The sequence below is a fragment of the Mastigoproctus giganteus genome, chromosome 9 (assembly GCF_048544385.1).
Source record: "Mastigoproctus giganteus isolate SK-2022 chromosome 9, ASM4854438v1, whole genome shotgun sequence".
NCBI classification, from domain to species: Eukaryota; Metazoa; Arthropoda; class Arachnida; order Uropygi; family Thelyphonidae; genus Mastigoproctus; species Mastigoproctus giganteus.
The window spans coordinates 201,796,228-201,817,436 of record NC_143583.1 but is presented as its reverse complement, the minus strand read 5'-3'; the positions used below and the strand labels follow the sequence as shown (position 1 = coordinate 201,817,436).

Sequence of the window (21,209 nt, the reverse complement as noted above, 5' to 3'; positions counted from 1 at the left end):
ATGACTCAGGTGTGGGAGATGGGCGTTCCAGTGGGCCAGGACAAGGGAGTCTAGTGTTCACGGGCAAGAGACCTTGTAGTACGCTCAAGGACTTTCGTTGATAATCTTCAAGCTGGCTCAGACGTTCCCTTAGCAAGCTATTTTCTGAATACAGTTTTCTTAGAATGCCTTCAATAGTTTCAAGTTTCTCGGTGTTACACCCGCAAAAAGCGCAGCTGACTTGAGCTTGTGATTCCATTTGAGAATAATTATCAGTAACCCCAGGCAAAAACTTGCTATTCGTAGCCGGTTCACTGAGAGTGGAATTGATATGTGTGGTAACGTCATTAACAACATTCAGCATTCTAGAGGGAGAGACTGTGGGGGAGGGAGGCAGATGCACTAAGGGAGCAGCCTCAGCTGTATCTGACGAATCCCTAGTTTGCTTGCAGCAGAGTACACATCTCCATTTTGATTTCCTAAGTTGTGCTGTCCATTTTAGATCTTTAATGCCACTACAAAAATTGCAAAAAAGAAGCTGGCATGATAATGAAGAACATTTTATTAGGCAGTCGGAAAGTTTTTCGCAGCTCGAGCAGGGTTGCATATTTTTCGACGGCATTGTACCCAAAACGCTAAACACTACAGGGAGAGATATGGCAAGGTTGCTGACAAAGTAAAAGCAGAGTACTTACTGACCTGGGAATGTTCCTTCAGGCTAGGATTAAGTAGGGTGGTGAGGAGCTGACCGCTTACTTTTCGCAGTATGTGGGCTCGAACAGGTAAATGAATACACACTGTACTCACAATGGCGAACAATAAGGTCCAATTCAACTTTAGCAATTCTGCCAGGAAATCCGAAATTACTGGACGAAATAGTAGCAAAAGCACTTTGATTTTCACTCTTCACGAGCTATGAATATAGATCTAAGACATTAGATGAAAATTAAGATGGTTACACTAGTTTAAGAAACTAAAACAGTTGAAGTAAGCGGAGCATGTAAATAACCCGACCCGAACAATCACACGCACGCATATCTGAATAATTAATTAACTAATTTTAGGGAATAATTTTGACATTGTTTATTTAGATTTCAGCAAAGCTTTTGACTCAGTTCCACATGAGCAGTTGCTTTATAAGCTGGAACAGATTGGAATCACCGGGAAAATCCTTAGATGGATAGTTTGGTTTGGTTTGGTTTTGGTTTTTTTTGGCGCATTAGCTTCCTTAGATGGATAGAAGGATGGCTTCAGGGCAGGAGGCAGAGGGTTGTGATAAATGGCTATTCCTCAGATTGGGTTGATGTAAGAAGTGGGTTCTCCAAGGATCGGTATTAGGACCACTGTTGTTTTTAATTTTCATAATCGATGAAGGGATAGAGGGTGTGATGTCTAAATTTGCAGATGATGTTAAAATTGGTAGAGTAGTTAATGATCACTGTCAAGCTGAGCTTCTTCAGAGAGAGACTTAGATAGACTTCAGGAATGGTCAGAAAAATGGCAGCTATGCTTTAATCCAACAAAGTGTAAGGTATTACACCTGGGAAACAGTAATCCCAAAATAACGTATTCACTTGGTGGAGTTCAACTAAACCCAGTACTGGAGGAAAGGGACTTGGGTGTTATGATACGTTCAGACATGAAATTCTCTGAGCATTTTAAACAGGTTGCAAGGAAGGCCCATGGTGTCCTATTGATGATCTATTGAACTTTTGCAAGTAGAGATAGGGACATGATAATCCCATTATATAAGGCTTTTGTTAGACCTCACTTGGGATTCTGTGTTCAAGTATGGAAACTGCACCTAAAGAAAGACATCGAGCTTCTTGAAAGGGTACAAAGACAGGTAACTCGCCTGGTGAGATCAGCAAAAGGGCATCCTTATGAAGAAAGACTTCGAATGTGTGGGTTGCAGAGTTTGGAAACTCGACACCTTAGAGGAGATTTGATTGAGGTGTTTAAGGCTCTGAGAGGCATCAGTAAAATGAATGAGGACGAAATTGTAAAGATTATAAATGATGCTAGAACTAGGGGACAAATTCAAGTTATGGGGGGGGGGAATGTTTAGATTGGACTGCAGGAAGCTTTATCTTAGCCAGCGAGTTATAAATTATTGGAATAAGTTGCCTACATGGGTGGTAGTGGCTGACAGTTGGGGGAACTTCAAAGGTCATCTGGATAGTACACCTTCGGGTCAGGGAAGCACATAGGATGATAGGTTTAATTTCCTTTTCTTTTATTAATTATTATTATTTATATTATTATATATTTTTTTTTATCATTGTTTTATTCGGTTTTTTTTTTTTCCCCCTCTTTGGCTGGTGCAGCATAAGCCATAGGCTTTCTTGCACCATGCGGCCATTACTAATACTAATTTTATTGAATATAATATCCAATGCAAAATTCAGTTAAATTAAATATTATAAAAAAGAGAGAGAGAGAGAGATTTGCCTATAAGATGATCTAAAGAAAACTCACCTAAAAAAAAATACGGAACCATTTAAAACTAGTAAGGGCTGGTTGAATAGATTTAAAACCAAGGAAGAAGCCGCAAGTGCAGATCAAGGAGTCAAAACTGTTAAAATTATTCAAGAGGAGTATTATGTGTTATACTTCTTAACAAGTTTTTAACATAGATGAAGCAGACTTTTTTTGGAAACAAATGACTAAAAGAAGTTTCATATTGAAAGAAGAAGAAAAAACATGCCAGGTTTCAAAGCGGCGAAGGATCAGCTGACTTTATTGTTGGGTGGTAAGGCTGCGGGGATTTTAAATTAAAACCCCTTTTAATTTACCAGGAAGAGGGTCAAAATACAACCCCAAATGAACACATTTTTCATGATTCAATTCATCAGTTAAATAAAATCAATTAAAATCATGATTTTAATTGGAATGAATTTTAAGTTTAATTTTGATACATAAGTAGTTACCACATAATTATATATGTATGTAATGCAGAATATTTTATATGTACAAATATTTGAAAATTAAATATTTGACCGACATCTATGCATCTTTTCACTACTGTTTATTATTGATTAGGAAATATCCTATGGCATCGACCACAACTCACAAATACATGTTACCTTATGGGAATGCGCCACTCGTTTAGCAAGGATTCACTTAGCGCTCTGTTTTTCCGGAACGAATTCATCATTCCATCTTCAGTGGAGCTTTAACATTTAATAATAAATTAAAAACAGTAATGCATGTATACAAGTTAAACAAAAAACAAAAAAAATCATTTTCAGAGCCCACAGTTCCACCTAACACACTTTGAAAATCACTACTCCAGACAGTTCTGAATCTTGGATATTTCTTAATTGGTATTAAAGTTTTAATGTATCACAAAAACCTTCATTTCAGACAAAAAAAAAAAAATCCTTTCCAATAACAAATGATTTATTATTGAATGGTACTATTTTGTAACATTAATTGAAGTGCATGTTATATGAAAATGCAACTACACTTTCTCAAAATTATAAAAATGGAACAGTATTTTCTCACATGGTAGTGTAAGACACATTACATTTGGAGAAAACAATATTTAAACAAAAAAAAAAAAAAAAAAAAAAATCTATCCTAGGGTAACGTTTCCAAAACAATTTTAAAAGCAAATACACAGAGTTTTCTTAGCATTAGTAATAACCCTGTAGGAATGGACTGGTCTGTGAGCTGGTGAAGGCTCAGTCAGGAATGGCTAATACAATATTGCAGTTAACATACACAGTGACCAGTTTTTGAGTGCTGTAAGCAAAAATGGATCACTGTTGAGATCTTTCTGTCTCTGAACATGGAATAACTCTGGGAGAAAGGCATGCAAGATGCCAGTATCTCAACAACAGCCAACATGGTTAAGGGTTGCCATTCTGTTGTGGCATGAGTCTACTGTGACTGTCTCAACAGCAGTCCAACAACCAATCAAAGTCACGCGTGTGACAGCCATGCATGGGTGATGTCTGTGATGAGCATTGTGCATCACATCACATATAACGTAGAAGTGGCCCAGCTAATCACCTGGTACAATGTAGGAATACTAAGACCAATACCTACATGGATTATGCATTGGACATTACCTCATATAGGCTATAGCAGTCAACAGCCATCATGTGAGACATAACAAGTGTGCCTTACATAGTGGCATGTCAGCACCAACACTGAGCCACCGAAATGCAGAAATCATTTGCCTGGTCTGATGAATTCTGTTTCCAACTCTACCATGCCAATGGGCATATCTGCATTTGGAGAAAACAACGTGAGGCCATGGAACCCGAATATACTGTTGGTGTTTAGCAGGCAGCTGTAAGCAATGTTGCTATGGTTTAGGGACATTTCATGGCACATCCTGGATCCTCTGTTCACCATTATTCAATGGGAATGCCTACTATCCACCTGACAATGTTTGGGCATTACTGGACACATTGTGCAACATATAAGTAGCACTATCACAGGACACTCTGCACCACCTTGTGAGGTCCATGCCAAAGCATGTTTGAGCTGAATTACAGGCAAATGGTAGCACCACAAAGTATCAGGTAGCTGTTGTTAATGCAAAGCCAACTAACTGTAACTAAGAGAGTTAACTATTTACAAGTAAACTGAGACAATTACTTGACACAACAGAAAACTCAGCATGCAGTATGTCTCCTGTGTCACCTTAAAAACTAAGGTGACAGTTACCGCAAAAAAGTAACTGTTAATCAGTTCAGAACTTCACAATGACTCCACAAGTTCCAAAAGAAAAAAAAAATGGTGAGCATTTGTCTATCACATAAGTTCAACCAGTCTTATATAGTACTGGAATAATAATATATATAAATTTTGCATGATGTATGAATTCCATTTTGCTTTACAGATAATTCAAATTCTAGCTAATATAAAAATATTATATAATCTTAACAAAAATCATAATTTTTAATTTTATAAAAGAATGTAATATAATAATAATACATTAGAATTATAGGATCGTTATGTCTCACCTCAGCTGCAATTAATTCTCACAAAATGAAACACCTCATTTGTTGGAATTATTTGTGTAATATATATTTACAAATTCTTTTTATGTTACAAGCATGAGGTATATTCAAGCTATAAGTTTCTCCTATTTTACTGAACTGAAATGACATAAGCCATCAGAATGAAACACTATTTTTCAAAATAGTCCCCACAGAGAACCACTCCTCCCACTTGCTGTGCTGTGAAGGTTACAGCAGAGCATTCCTCTGGGGTGTGTTTAGTTCACTGATAACTGACAATGCATCCTACTGAAATCAAAAATACCCTACTACAAAAATGGTTTTTCACTGTCAGAAACAATCCAAAGTTACTTTGTGTAGTAGTAGTGGCATGTGATGCAAGAAAGCAAGTGTATGAGCTTATGCAGCATCAACCAAAAATAATAATAATAAAAATAAAAAATTACAAAACAATCCCCTCTAAATATTTGTCCAGTTCCTCCTTAAATTTATTTAACCTATCAACTTCCACAACAGATGGAAGTTTGTTCCAGCAATTAACCACCCATTGGCTAAAGGCAAATTTCCGCACATCCATTCTACATCTGTCTTTCCTCAATTTCAATTTATGTCCCCATAGGTTCATAATCTGAACAAGGGGAAGAATCCCATCAGAATTCAGCATGCTCAACCCATTCAAGGCATTATACACCTCAATCAGATCACCTCGCAAGTGCCTAGACCCCAGCTGCTGCAATTTGCAGAACTTAAGCCTCTCTTGGTAAGAGGATCATTTCATTCCCCTCAAGAATCTTGTTGCCATTCTTTGTATACGCTCAAGCAAATCTACATCCTTCCAAAAATGAGGCCTCCAGACCTACACGCAGTACTGAAGGTATGGCCTGACCATTGCCTTATACAGAGGGACAATCACCTCCTTTTCCCTGCTAGCAAAATTCCTGTCTATCATTGACAACATCCCATGACCTACCCTGGCAGCCTGTCTGCATTGCTCAAAAAACTTCACATCTGACTGAACAATTACTCCCAGTTCTTTTTCATTTTCTACCACCTTAAGTGTAGTACCACACAGTTGGTACGTTTCTCTGGGGTTACTTCTACCCATATGCAGTACTTTGCATTTTTATCTTAAAATGCAAAGTTCAGTTGCCACTTCTCAGCCCATCTGCCCAAATTTTCTAGATCCTGTTGCAGAAACACACTGTCATTAACAACCCTGCCAATCTTTGTGTCATCTGCAAACTTCAATACTAAGCCTGATATACCTTCATCAATATCACTGATAAATATACAAAACAATGGTGGACCCAACACCGAACCCTGTGGGACTCCACTAATAACATTGGTCCACGAAGAGCAGCACCCATTGATTACCACTCTCTGTCTTCTCTCCCACTCAACCATCCTTTTATCCATTGTAGCAACTTACCCTTAATGCCATTCTGCTCCAATTAGTACAGTAGTCTTCCATGAGCAACAGTGTCAAAAGCTTTCCTGAAATCCAAGTATATGATATCAAAATTATTTTTTGCATCCAGTTCCTTTGTAACCACATCATATTAACCAATCAAATTTGTCAGACAAGACTTTCCCTTAACAAACCCATGCTGTGTCTGAATTATTGCTGCAGTCTTGACTAGATGATCCTGCAATGCATCTTTAATCAGTGACTCCATTATTTTACCCGGAACAAAAGTTAAACTAACTGGTCTGTAAATACTTGTGTCACCTTTTAATTCCCCTTTGTGAATTGGGGACACATTTGCATATCTCCAGTCCATGAGGACGTCCCCTGAGTCCAAGGATGCTCTCATAATTATGGCTAAGGGTTTGCTTACTTCCTTTGCTGCCTCCTTTAATATAATTGGATAGATTCCATCCACCCCAGGTGTTTCTTATGTTTATGTTTTCTTATATTTATGTTTCTTATGTTTAACTTCAACAATTTCTCATCCACTTTGTTTTCAGTTATTACAAATCATTAAGCACCCTGCTACAATTTCATAACCTTGTGGCATTTTCAAACCTTAATAACTCCTCATGTGTGAATGTAGATGCAAAAGTACTCATTCAGTTTGTTTGCTATCTGAGTAGGATCATCAACAGTCGAACCATCGATATGAAGTGGACCAATCAGATTCATCCCATTTCTTTTAGAGTTTATATAAGTAAAGAAATCCTTGCTGGTTTTCTTAGCATCCTTTGCCAAAGATTTCTCATAATCTTTGTCTGCCTAACCTCCTTTGTGACTTGATTACAGATTAGCTTATATATATATCATAAGCTTCTGTGTCACCTGATAATTTATATGCATCTCATGCACTTTTCTTCTCTGCCACAAGTCTCTTTAGTTCATTTGACAACCATTTAGGCCTAATCCTTGAACACTATTTCTTAATAGGTATGAAACGTTTAGTAGCTTCCACTATTAATTCTTTGAATGCTTCCCACTTAGAATTTGCTGTTGGTAACATCATCAGTTGGTCCCACTGTATAGAATTTAAAAACTGTCCGAGACCACTGTAGTCACCTTTACGGAAGCAAAAACCCCTTCCTTTACCCCTGATGGTAATTATATCTTTAAGTAAATCGCAGATCAGTACATTGTGATCACTGCCACCTAATGGTTCCTTTATCTGCAAATTCTTAATACACGAATGATCATTGCTGATAACCAGATCAAGAGTTGTTTGTCTGTTGTTTGTTATCTGGTTTTTTTAGGAGCATTAGCAACTAAGGCCATATTGCTCCGTGTAAATGCGGTGGTCATTCCCTGACCTTTCCGCATCCTCCGTATTTGGTGGTGACAGGCTTGAACCCCGGTCTAATCAAGTAGCGTGTGCTACGCACTGCTGCTCCTTCCCACCTGGCTACGGAGGTACCTCAGATCAAGAGTATTATCCTCTCTAGTTGCCTCTTGAACATGCTGCTGCAGAAAACAATCATTCAATAAATCCACAAAAGTCTTACTAGTGTGCGAGTGACCAACCCATAAGTTCCGGTCTATATCTGGGAAGTTAAAATCCCCCATTATAATTTACCAGCCCACTCTATTTCTCTGTACAATTGTTCATTGTACTCATTTGAGTCATTAGGCCTATAACACACATGTACTCATCATATACTCTTATTTTTGTTTTTGCAATGCTTATGTCATACTAAACTGACTCAACAGTGCACTGTTCATCTATAACAACTGGATGCACTTCTTTTGATTTTATGTTTTTCTTAATTAACAGCATAACACCTCCTCCCTTCCTATCCTGTCTGTCCTTTCTGTACACATTGTACTCCCCAAATTCCGGTTCCAGTTTTTGTAAAGAATGCTGAATAAACTCAATGCTATTTTCAAAGAAAAATTCTAGTTTCTCAGCAACATAATGGGAAGGGGCCTTGTCATAATGAAAGTGAATATGTTAATTCATGAGATCTGGGTAATCCTGCTGCAATGCTGGTAGTAATTCATTCTGAGACCATCATTTTTCTCTGTAGATATAACAATGTGGAATTCAGTGGCACTGAATCAGCATCATTCCACTTGTAAAATCTATGTAGGATAAATAATGGAACCTATCTCACTCACAGCTGCAACTATGGCAATAAAAACACCATTTACTGCAGCATCCTACTTAAATACAAATCTTTGTATTCTTGAGTACCACTCTGCTTGAAACTTGCTTCATATTGAATCACGAAAAATTTGTATGCACAGATATGATGACTGATATTTTAAATTTGTTCACTTCTTCAACTATCCTCCATCACCCTTATCTCAACATAGTCAACAGTCATCTCAAAACATCTGCCATGGTCTTGGGGGAAGGGTTCTCATTCTTACATGAATCTCATCTAACTTACACTTTCATACCCACCTATCTGGCTTTCAAGGTATTTTTACTTTTTACATATTCTGATGAATAATGATGAGACTGTTCTACATAAATGTGAAAGTTTGAAGAAAACTTGCGGTTTCTACAAAGAGGAAAATGGTATTTTCATTACGTGAAATATGTTCTACTTGAAGTGCTGCCACTGTTCTGCTCAGTGTTGCCAACTCTTAATAATATTTCCCGCTAGCCGCATACTCAAAATCCGCTATTTTTAGCACTTGACCCGCCAAATTTTTTGAATTTTCATTTGTTCGTACTTTGTAGTGAATAAAAACAAACAAACAAATAGTATATATAAATAGTTATTTATTTTTCTGTTTTTAATATAAAATCAATATCTAAAAATCTAAATTAATTTCGAAATTCAATACCTCCTCATCATATGCTTCTTGTGTACCTATTTTGCGAAGCACTTCTTGTAAAACATAATTTTTACAACACTTTTCAACTCTTTCGAGCCCGTATCGTACTGATAAGATTGCATTAACCGTGCCAACACTCATTCTGTTGCGTGTTTTGTTTTTTACTAGATTTAAGTTGCTGAATATTCTTTCCACATCTGCATTGGATAATGGCAAAATTAAAATACCCAATGCAAATCGCTAATTTCTTTAAATGGATTTTTACCGCTTGCATCTCGAAAAATTTGAAACTTCTGACCAAAACTTCATTGTATTGTTGATGTTTTCCCATTTAACGAGAGTAATGTTTATATACTTTTACTCAATTTTTTCAATTTCTACTTCAGACAATTTTAAGTTTTGTAATAAATTTATCAGTGGTTCTTTTTGTTGCTTTAATATATTGTTAACTGAGATTAATGATATTTTTTCTAATTCTTTTATGTTGTCCAGAAGGCGTTGGTTTAATTGTAGATACAAATCAATCAAGAAATTACGACCTCTCTCTCTTATTGCCGTTTCATCTGATAAGTTTATTCATTATTAACTCATTTATTTTTCTTTCAAATTGGTAACCTAAATATGGCTTAGGGTCTAAATAATTATTAATGTCTTCTTCTATCCTTTCAATATGTGTATTTGGTAAAAACATTTTATTGGCAATCATCGACAATAGCATGTTTAAATCATGTAGTAATGATGTAGGATCGGCAGTATTTGATTCAAAAGATTTGTTTACTCTTTGTACTTCAGATAAGATAGATTTTAAAATAAAAGATATGCTAAATTACTTTCATCTTTGAACATTGAATAAAGAAGTTCTGCAGTATAACATTTGTCAGTCAAACGAGTTATTTCAAAATAGGCTTTTAATTCAATATACTGTTCTAAAATTCTTGTTATAGCAACTTCAATGGATAACCACCTTGTTTGACACGAATGAACTATCTTTTTCGGATCTGCACCATCGTTTATGGCACTGTATAAATATTTAAATTGATTTTGTTGGCTGGTGGATTTACTAAACGCACGATTTTGCATTGCACGAGGGTTGCTAGGAATACAACTATCGTGCTATACGAGGACTGACTATACTAAGATATTATTACACTGTGGTTATTAGAAATAATTATTACTTATTGCTCTGTGGTTATTAGAAACGTTGAAAGAGATGTCGGTAATTCGGATCGCATTTCTTGGAAGCCAAACAAATAGGACGAAGAAAAATTATCCAATGCCATTCCTTCGCTGTTTCAAAAAAAGGCGTCATTAGAATTTTTTCCACATTTTTAGATTTGATTCAACAATTTAAAGCTATGACCCAATGATCAGGTCGTTTGACCGCGAGCGTAACTACGTAAAATTGTTGGGGTTCTCCTCAGGAAAATCCAGAATAATATAAAACCGATTCTTCGCTTTATAAAAAAAAAAACTATGAAATATGATATCCCTACTATTTCAATTATGAATTATTTTTATTGTTAATTAAATAATTAATTGAACAATTAATTAAATATTTCTTAAATGAATATTTCTTAATATAAATGTTACATTGCCAAAATACATAAAATGCTGAACATTTATACTCTTCCCGCTAAAAAATCCGCTATCCGCTATTTCATATTTTTATCCGCTAAACCTGAAGCAATTCCGCTAAATCTAGCGGGAAAACCGCTAAAATGGCAACACTGGTTCTGCTATGTCCATGTTATAAAAAGCATGTTAAAGAAATGACATCAACAATATATAGTGATCCCACACGTATTATTTTAAAAAGTCTTGTAATGAAAATTGTACTTTACAATTTGAATGAACATCATATACTATTACTATATTATTTATGACTAAAATACCCTTTTCTTTATTTTATCTCACCTGATTACTATCCTCTTCAGGCAAAACTTTATCATCTAAAAATAAAAGAAATCATTTTATATAATGAACAGTCTTAATCAATGTTCCACATAATTTAAATTAGTAAAATAATAAGAGGAGTTTACCTCGATATAGTACGTAGAACACTTCCGTATGATACCCTCCAGAAATAAAAACGAAAAAAAAAAAAAAAAAAAACCGACAACTTAACGGTACATTAGAGTAAATATAAATAATTAAATGATCAATTTAACACAATTGAAATCAATTTAAAACAATTAAAAATCAAGTTAACGCAATTAAAAGAATCTAAAGAAAATATTCAAAACGATTTTTTCGTTAGATTCTTTTAATTGCGTTAATTTGATTTTTAATTGTTTTAAATTGATTTGAATTGTGTTAAATTGATTATTTAATTATTTATATTTACTCTAATGTACCGGTAAGGTGTCGATTTTTTTTTTTTTTTTTTTTCGTTTTCATTTCTGGAGGGTATCATACGGAAGTGTTCTACGTACTATATTGAGGTAAACTCCTCTTATTATTTTACTAATATTATTATCAACGTAGAACATATTGAGTATTACAGCTCTGATTCATACTAACATAATTTAAATGAAAAATTATTTCATATCAAAATGAAAAGATAACAAAAATAGAAGGGCATTTGTAGTTTGTTTGTTATCCACTAACAGTTTGTGGGTAATAAGACACACAAAGTTCATGTTACTGATTGAGTGGAGAACACAATGATAATTATTGAAAGGTCTACAGGGCAGGTATTAAGAATATTTTTTTTCCCTTAGCAAACAATACTCTGCATACAGTATTTACACTGCTGGTTCCAGCAATGTAAAACTAAAATATCATACATATAATTGTAGAAATTATTTAAAAAAAAAAAAAAAAAACTTGCATGATCTAAATCAGTGGTTTGCATTGGGGGGGGGGGGGGGGGTCCTGAGAGAAGTTTTACAATTTTGCTGAGTTGTTTGGACACACTGATAATGAGGGCAGTACTTGGCACCTAACATTTGCAAACAAGCTGAGCCATATTAAACAGGGACTCATTTAAGTTATCTGTTTAAAATAAATATAACATTACAAATGTAAACTACAGAGTAGTTGAACCAACTGAAATTGTATTATCAAAGGCATCATGACGTTATATCCCATATTGTGAAATTCTTCACAACCAGTTGCCTATCTTTCATACCTGAAATAAGTAATGCCTCCCCAATCGAGAATACTACTGTTACTTATTCTCAGTTTCTTTTTTTTTTTTTTTTTTTTTTTTTGTAGTTGTTGGCGCATAGGCTTCTGTGGCCATAATGCACCTCTCAAGGTTTTTTTTTGCAGTACTTTGATCCAAGCCCGAGGCGGGAATCGAACCCGCGACCTTTGGGTTGCCAGGCAGGCACTTTACCCACCCGGCTAGCCCGGTCGGCCACTTATTCTCAGTGAGCAGGCCATGTTTCAGGGTGAGCTGGCCCTTCCTAAGTGAATGGGTAGGTACCTTGTGGTATAAAAGCTAACAACCCAGTTGTGAATTCATTTTACAATATGAAAGATGCCAAAAGTATGTAGTTAAAACATAAAAAAACTTGGCTATAAAACCTTGTGCTCTAAAGATTTTTTTTTTATGTTTTGACTACATACCTTTTGGCATCCCTCATTGTGAAATAATTTCACAACTAGGTTGTCAGCTTTTATACCACCAGACATCTACTCACTTACTGAGGAATAGCCAACTAGCCTTGAATTAGCCAGGTGGCAGTACTCATGAGCATAGGTAACAAGAATAGTGTCTATTGAGGATTTCAAAATGAGATATAACATAATGATGCTTTTAATAATACAACTTCAATTGGTCCAACCTATAGACATGATGCTTTAGCACCAACTTATATATAGTTCAATATGTTAATAACATAGCTACAGAGAATCATTGGTGGATAATGAAATACGAAGTTTGCATTTGTAATATTATATTTATTTATAAACACATATGACATAATATAATTATATTTATTTGAAACAAACAATTTCAATGAGATCCCTGTTTGATGTAACTGCTGTGGACATGGTGCTAACTTATAGGTACTTGAATTTATCTACAGTTTGAAGCCATGTGCACTAAAGATTTTCCATAAACATATTGATTAAATATGTAATAGAAGAATTTCCTCAATTCTTCAGTGGCAAGATGATGATGATGATTTGACAATTTATGGCATATTGGCAATCTAGTCCATGATGCAAAAAGTTGGGCTACAAAGAATTATCATAAAGTTCTAATAACATAGTAATGTTTCATTTAGACAGAAAGAACCCTCAGAATACTCGTAAATTTGTATACCACAGTAAATACTTTTTAAACTAGTTTTACACAGGTATTATTTTGATTTCCATGAAGGGGATGTTAGAAAATAATGATGCTTTTATTTCATCTGGAGACTTTTTTTTTCCATTCCAACCATATCACTAATCTGACAAATGTTGGCCAAAATTTTCTTATAATAATTGTAAGATCAGGGTTTGAATGGACCAAGAAGATACCGAAGAAAGTCTTGTGCAAGTTCATTAAGACCACTGTATATGCTGGCTAACAAATCTAAGGAAAAATACTTTTATTTTCTGTATACCTTTTTTTTAAAACCTGATTCTGAAAATAATCTGATGGCACAGTCAAATGGAAGCTCTCAATTTCTTGCTTTGAATCAGCTCACATTAAGAAATGGTGGCCTCAAGTGTGCAATTGTGCATCACAATTGGCCATACAATGCCAGTATGTTTTCCATAGGTACGCTACATAATAGTAGTAGTAATGGCAAGTGATGCAAGAATGCAAGCTTAAATAGCATCAGCCAAAAAAAAAAAAAAAAAAAAACACTTACGCAGGTCACCAAGCTGTACCCTCCAAGAATTTGCCTAATTCTTCCTTGAATTAATTCAACCCATCCACTTCCACAACAACAGAGGGAAGCTTGTTTCAACAATCAACCACCTGCTGGCTGAAGGTGAACTTCTGCACACCTATCCTGAAATCATCCTTCCTCAACTTAAATTATGACCACTCATGTATGTAGTCTCAGCAAGTGGAAGAATGTCATTAACGTTCAGCTTACTCAATCTATTGTACAGTGAACAAATGTGCAGAGAAATAGATTGGTCTATTTCTCAAAGCATGAAACACCATTCAAGGTTTAAGCCTAAATGGATTTCAGAACTAATGAGACTTGTGGCAGAGCAGAAAAATCCATGGGCATATAAATTATCGAGAGACACAAATGCTTATAGTAGATATAATATAGTCGGTAATCAAGTCACAGAGCAGGTTAGGCAAGCAAAGACAGAATAAGAGAAATCTTTAGCAAAGGATGCAAAGAAAAACAGTAAAAACTTCTTTACTTATGTAAACTATAGAAGGTCCAATATAGAAGGTCAAGTGGACCAATCGGATTGGTCCACTTGAAATTGATGGTTCGGTTGTTGATGATTCTGCTCCGGTAGCTGACAAACTGAATGAGTATTTTGCATCTACATTCGCACATGAGGAATTCTGTAGAGAAGTGGAGGCCAGAAGCATATCAAACTCTAACAGAGAGTTAACTGATTTTGTAACAACTGGGAGCAAAGTGGAGCAGAAATTGTTGAAGTTAAACATAAGAAAGGCACCTGGGTTTGATGGGACTATCCAGTTATATTAAAGGAGGCAGCAGAGGAAGTAAGCATGCCCTTAGACATGATTATGGAGGCATACTTGGACTCGGGGGGAGATCCCCACAGACTGGATAAGTGCAAGTGTATCTCCAATTCACAAAGGGGGATCAAAAGGTGACATAAGTAATTACAGACCTGTTAGTTTAACTTCTGTTCTGGGGAAAATAATGGAGTCACTGGCTGGTTAAAGAAGCTGTGCAGGATCATCTAGATAAGACTGCAGGTATAGTTCAGCAACAGCATGGGTTTGTTAAGGGAAAGTGTTGTCTGACCAATTTGATCAGATACTATGATGTGATCACAAAGGAACTGGTCTGAAAAAATTTTTTTATATCATATACTTGGATTTTAGGAAATCTTTTGATAATGCTGCACATGGAACAGTATGGCAATTAAGGGAAAGTTACTACAATGAATAACAGGATGGTTAAGTGGGAGAAGACAGAAAGTGGTAATTAATGGACACTGCTCTTCATGGACTAAAGTTATTAGTGGAGTTCCCCAGGGTGTCCGTGATAGAGACCATTTTTCTTTTTGTATTCAGCAATGTCTGCAAACATAATGTGCAAGTTTGCAGATGATACGAAGGTTGGTAAGGTTGTTAATGACAGTAAGGATGGTATGCTACTGCAACAGAATATAGAAGAGTTGAGCAGATGGGCTGAGAAGTGGCAACTGAAGTTTAACATTGACAAATGCAGAGTACTGCATTTGTCATACGGGTATTCATATGGGTAGCAGTAACCCCAGAGTAACATGCCAACTGTGTGGTGTTACACTAGGGTAGTGGAAAATGAAAAACACCTGGGGGAAATTGTGCAGTCACATATGAAGTTTTCTGAGCAGCGCAGATAGGCTGCAAGAGTAATGGGGTCTTGTCAGTGATATACAGGAATTTTGCTAGCAGGGATAAGGAGGTGATTATCCCCTTGTATAATGCAATAGTCAGGCCACACCTTGAGTATTGCATACAGATCTGGAGGCCTTATTTTAGGAAAGATGTAGAGCTGCTAGAATGAGTACAGAGAAAGTACAAAGAGATTAGTGAGTGGAACAAAGGGTTGCTGTTACCAAGAAAAGTTTAAGTTCTACAAATTGCATGTCTGAAGACTAGGCACCTGAAAGGTGATCTGATTGACGTGTGTAAGGCCTTGAATGGGTTGAGCCAGCTCGATGCTGATTGGATTCTTCCTCTTGCTCAGATTCTGTACCAGAGGGGGCATAAATTCAAATTGAGGAAAGACAATTGTAGAATAGATGTGCAGAAATTTGCCTTTAGTCAGCAGGTGGTTGATTGCTGGAACTAACTTCCATCTGTCATTGTGGAAGTTGACAGCTTAAATAAATTCGAAGCTGAACTAGACAAACTTAAGGAGTGAATGAATGAAACAGGAAGGGTGTTTTTTTTTTTTTTTTTGGCTGATGCTATATAAGCTTGCTTTCTTGCATCAAATGCTTCTACTAATGTTGATGCTATTCAATCAGATCTACCTAACAGGTGCCTTGTCTTGAGATGCTGCAATTTGCAGAACTGAAGTCCCTAGGTAAGAGCACCCTTCTGTTCCTTTCACCAGTCTGGGTTGTCCTTTTCTGCAACCATTGCATCAGATCTACAGCCTAAAGTGAGACCTCCAGACCTGTATACAGTATTCAAGATGCAGTTTAACCATGCCTTACACAAAAAGATAATCACCTCTTTATCCCTGCTAGCAAAGTTTCTGTATATATTATTGGCAAAACCCATGAGCTATCCTAGCACTGCTCAGAGAATTTCATGTCTGACTGTACAATTATCCTCAGTTCCTTTTCGTTCTCCACCGCCCTCAGTGTAGTACCACACAGTTGGTAAGTTACTCTCATGTTACTGTTACCCATAGGCAGTACCATGCATTTGTCAATGTTTAAACTTCAACTGCCATTTCTCAGAACATCAACCCAATTTTCTTGTTAATAGATCTTGTTACAGTAGCTCACCCTAATGACTGTTATTAACCACCATGCCAACCTTTTTATCATCTGTAAACTTAGATATTAAGCCTGATATATCTTCATCAATATCATTGATAAATACACTCAGCAATGAAAGTGTTAAGGCTTTGCAGATATGAAAGCAGAAGAAGTGCATAAGATGAGAAATTACGTAAAAAATATAGGCATATATCTTTCTTACCAGCTTCTTTTATAATTAAGCTCAAAGCATTCAGAAACTCTCCCCCCCCCCATATTATCTTATTGCTTACATAGTGTTTTTGTTGTAGTTCTTTATTTTACTACCTTACTGAAGTAATTTCTAGGAATTTAAACAAATTCCCATCTGAAGTAATCAGATGTTTAAATATCCATCTGAATTTAAACAAATTATAAATCAATTAAACATTTACTGTTTCTTTTTTAAACATTTTCCATTGGCAGTATGACTACATTTTTCACTGCTTGAAATAATATACAAATACTGAGAAGATTTAAACATACCCTAAAATGAAACAAGTTAAGCAACTAAAACTATACATTTATTCACAAATAACTTCTCTGAAGTGATGCATGTTATCGTTCTTAAGATTTTTTTAGACAAGAAAAAAAAAATAATAATAAATAATAATAAAAGATTCTGAACCTTATGCTGTAACTTAGGTCTCTGTTTCTGAAATGATGTCATCATAAGGAAAATATCTTTTCACACATTTTTCTGTTGTGGCAGCTGAATCTGGTGAAAATTCCAAGCTTCCAACATATTTGTTGACATCAGACTTCTGTAGACTGTAATTTTCAGGAAATACATATGAAGGAAGGGTATCCCAAAAAACGGCAGTTGAATGAATAAACGAGGAAGATGATAAGTTGGTTCTATGAGTTTGAAGTTGAACAGTAAATGGATGTGGCTGCATTGTTTAAGACTGCTTTTAAAGATACAGTGGGAATTATAGAAGCCAATTCAGAAGAACAGTGCCCATGGAAGTATCTGTAGAAAAGGCATGCATAAGAAACACTATGTCTATGAGACAGAGAATGGAGAGACTCTGTTAGAAATGAGTCATAAATTAACCTAACTGCCCTCTTCTGAATGGAATCTAAAAGCCTGAGAGAGGTTCTAGGGGCACCACCCCAGATTTGGGAACAATATTCCATGGTACGGTGGATTTGCGATTTCTACAGAGTGAACAGCTGTTTCGAAGAAAAGTAGTGCCGAGAGCGAAAGAGAGAATCAAGTTTTTTTAGATGCAGAGGAAGCAATATTTGTAATGTGCTTGTGCCAAGAAAGATTAGAAATCAGGATAATCCCCAAAAGAAATATATCACCTTGCCTAGAAATCGGAGTCACCAAAGATAAGTATACAAGCAGAACAATCCTCTTTGCGAGATACAACACAGTACTGGGCATTAGAAGGATTGAAATCAACTAAGTTATCTTTGCCCCACTGGAGGATTACCTGGAGAATTACCTGGAGATCGGCATTTAGGAATTGGTAGTGGATATTTGAGAAATTGAAGCTGATTGAACAGGGCAAGGTTTCTCAAACAGGAAAATGGAATGCAATGTGCTATCATCAGCAAATCTATGGATTAGATTTCCAGTCAATAGAAGAAAGTCATTAATATACAAGAGGAAAATAGTGGGGAAAAGAACTGAACCTTGGAGGAAACCAGCATTAGTGGAGAAGTTAGAAGACAGTGAGCTATCTACCATCACCCTCAGTGAGCGGTCAGAGAGAAAACTGGATAACCAATTACAAAAAACAGTTGGCAAACCACAAGATGGAAGTTCCGATTGGAACTTCCATCTTATGGAAGTTGGGGCTTAGAGGGGAACAGGTATCCTGTGTGTTATCAGACACTCAGCCTAAAACACTGATGGATCCAATATGCCTAATACAGAAGATTTAGGAGACGTCCGGTTGGAATGCCTCCCTAAAATCCACTCATGCACACATTCTCGATGGTAAGCCCTGTTACGTCAATTAGGTGGCAACAAACGTGTAGAGTGGTTCTCTTCAAGATGCCTGGTCAGTGTGAAGAGGAAAAGACCAAACCCTCCAGCATATGACAGCATGGCAAAACAAATGGCCCTCAGTCCCCAGCAGCAGCAGCAGCTTTCACTCCCCCCCCCCTTACGGAAGCGAGAGGATCAGAGTGGAAGCAGAGGATGCTAAGAATCTCTGGGTACGACCAAGCTGACATGCATGGAAACTGAACTTGGCCTGTTATAACGTAAGATCACTCACCGGTGAAGACAGGATATCAGAGCTGGAAAAGGAATTAGAAAATGTGAATTGGAATATCATCGGTTTGGCGGAAACAAGAAGAAAAAATGAATCGCTTATAAGTTAATCAAGTGGAAATCTGCTGTACACCAATGGAAACAGTGAAAGGAGTGAAGGTGGAGTTGGGTTTCTGGTCCATAAAGATTTTAAAAACAGCATTTTGGAATTCAAAAGTACATCACCAAGGGTGTCAACACTAATACTCATTATTTCTAAGTGATACAAGCTAAAGGTTATAATGATTTATGCACCAACATCGAGCCATGATGATGAAGAGGTTGAAGAAATGTACACCGAAATTGAGAGTCTTCTAAATGAGCAGAAAACCCACTACGCTATTATTATAAGGCGCCTCCGTAGCCAGGTGGGAAGGAGCAGCAGTGCGTAGCACACGCTTCTTGATTAGACCGGGGTTCGAGCCCGTCACCACCAAATACGGAGGATGTGGAAACGTCATTCAGGGAATGACCACCGCATATCCTGGAGCAATATGGCCTTAGTTGCTAATGCTACTAAAAACCAAATAACAACAACAGCTATTATTATGGGGGATTTCAATGCTAAGGTTGGAAAAAGACAAAACAGCACAGAAAGGGGAACAATAGGAAATTTTGGAATTGGTAAAAGAAATGAAAGAGGTGAAAGACTTGTGGAATTTGCAGAATCTCAAGGACTGTCAGTAATGAACACTTTTTTCAAAAAAAGGGTGAACAAAAAATGGACATGGAGAGTCCAAATGGATTAACAACTAATGAAATAGACTTCATCCTCACCAACAGAAGATATATTGTGAATGCTGTTACCGTCCTGAATAAGGTAAATGTTGGAAGTGATCACAGAATGGTAAGATGTACACTTGATATAGATGTAGGAAAGTAAAGGAAAAAAACTGACTCGAGTAAATAATACAAAGGTCACTGATATAACAGAAGAGGAGAAAAAGCAGTATGTACTGGAACTTAAGAACAAGTTTGAGCTTCTGCAGACTGCTTAGGACCAAGATACAGACGAGGAATACTACAACTTTCTGGAAGTGATAAAGCCCAAAAAACCTATAGGGAAAAAGAAATCCAAAGAAGAAAAAATTAGTCAAGAAACACTTGTCATGATGAATCGACAAATGAAAAGCAAGAAAAACACTGACAGGGAGAAAATTGAGTATACTGAGTTATGCAAAGCCATTAGAAAGAGACTCAGAGAGGACATAAGAAGATTTAACACAAGAAAAGTAGAACAAGCATTAAGGGAAAACAAAGGAAATTAAATCAGCAGCCATGAGCAGTAATACAAAAAGACAAATGATACTGAAACTGAAGAATAGTGATGGTGTACTTATAAACAGCAGAAGAAGGCATAATTCAAATAGCAGAAGACTACTATAGAGAATTATACCAGGAGCAGGGGAATGATGCCAGCAGAGGGAAGATGGATTGCAAAGTAGCAACACATACAACATACCCGATATTCTTCCTGATAAGGTACAACATGCATTGAAGAATATGAAGAATCAGAAAGCCCCGGGGGAAGATGAAGTTACTGTAGAGTTGTTAAAATTGGGAGGAAGAGACATAACACAAAAACTGGTAAGGCTCTTCACAAAGTGCATTAGAAAAGGTGTGACGCCTAAGCAGTGGAATAATGCAATCATAGTTTTGCTGCATAAGAAAGGAGATAAATTAGAAATTGGAAATTATAGACCAATTAGCTTGTTATCCCACATCTACAAGTTGTTCACAAGGGTCATTACTAACAGATTAGAAAGAATACTTGATGAGAATCAACCGAAAGAGCAAGCTGGCTTTAGGATTCTCAACTATGGATCACCTTCACGTAATATCACAGCTAATGGAGAAAGCAAATGAATATAAAACACCATTATGGTTGGCATTTGTGGATTATGAAAAGGCATTTGACTCCATACAGCATAAGGCAATGTTTCGGGCACTGCAAAGACAAGGCATAGATACCCCACATATTATGATTTTGAAGAAAATATGAGAGTGCTACCTCCTTTATTAGACTAGACAAAGACAGTAAGAAATTTAAAATCGAGAAAAGAGTTCGACAAGGAGACACAATATTTCCGAAGCTGTTTACTGCTGCCCT

At 36.3% G+C, this 21,209-nt stretch overlaps 1 protein-coding gene across 1 annotated transcript in view; it reads right to left on the bottom strand.

The window, feature by feature from the left end:
- Positions 1–703: 703 nt before the first annotated feature.
- The window catches only part of LOC150081032 (uncharacterized), a 120,147-nt gene continuing 99,641 nt past the window's right edge, over positions 704–21,209 (bottom strand). The window contains exons 7-8 of the mRNA XM_090380893.1: positions 11,122–11,156; positions 704–892 (exon numbers count right to left, since the gene is read on the bottom strand). Coding sequence (XP_090237019.1) covers positions 704–892; positions 11,122–11,156 — 224 coding nt within the window. The remainder of the gene's footprint in view (positions 893–11,121; positions 11,157–21,209) is intronic.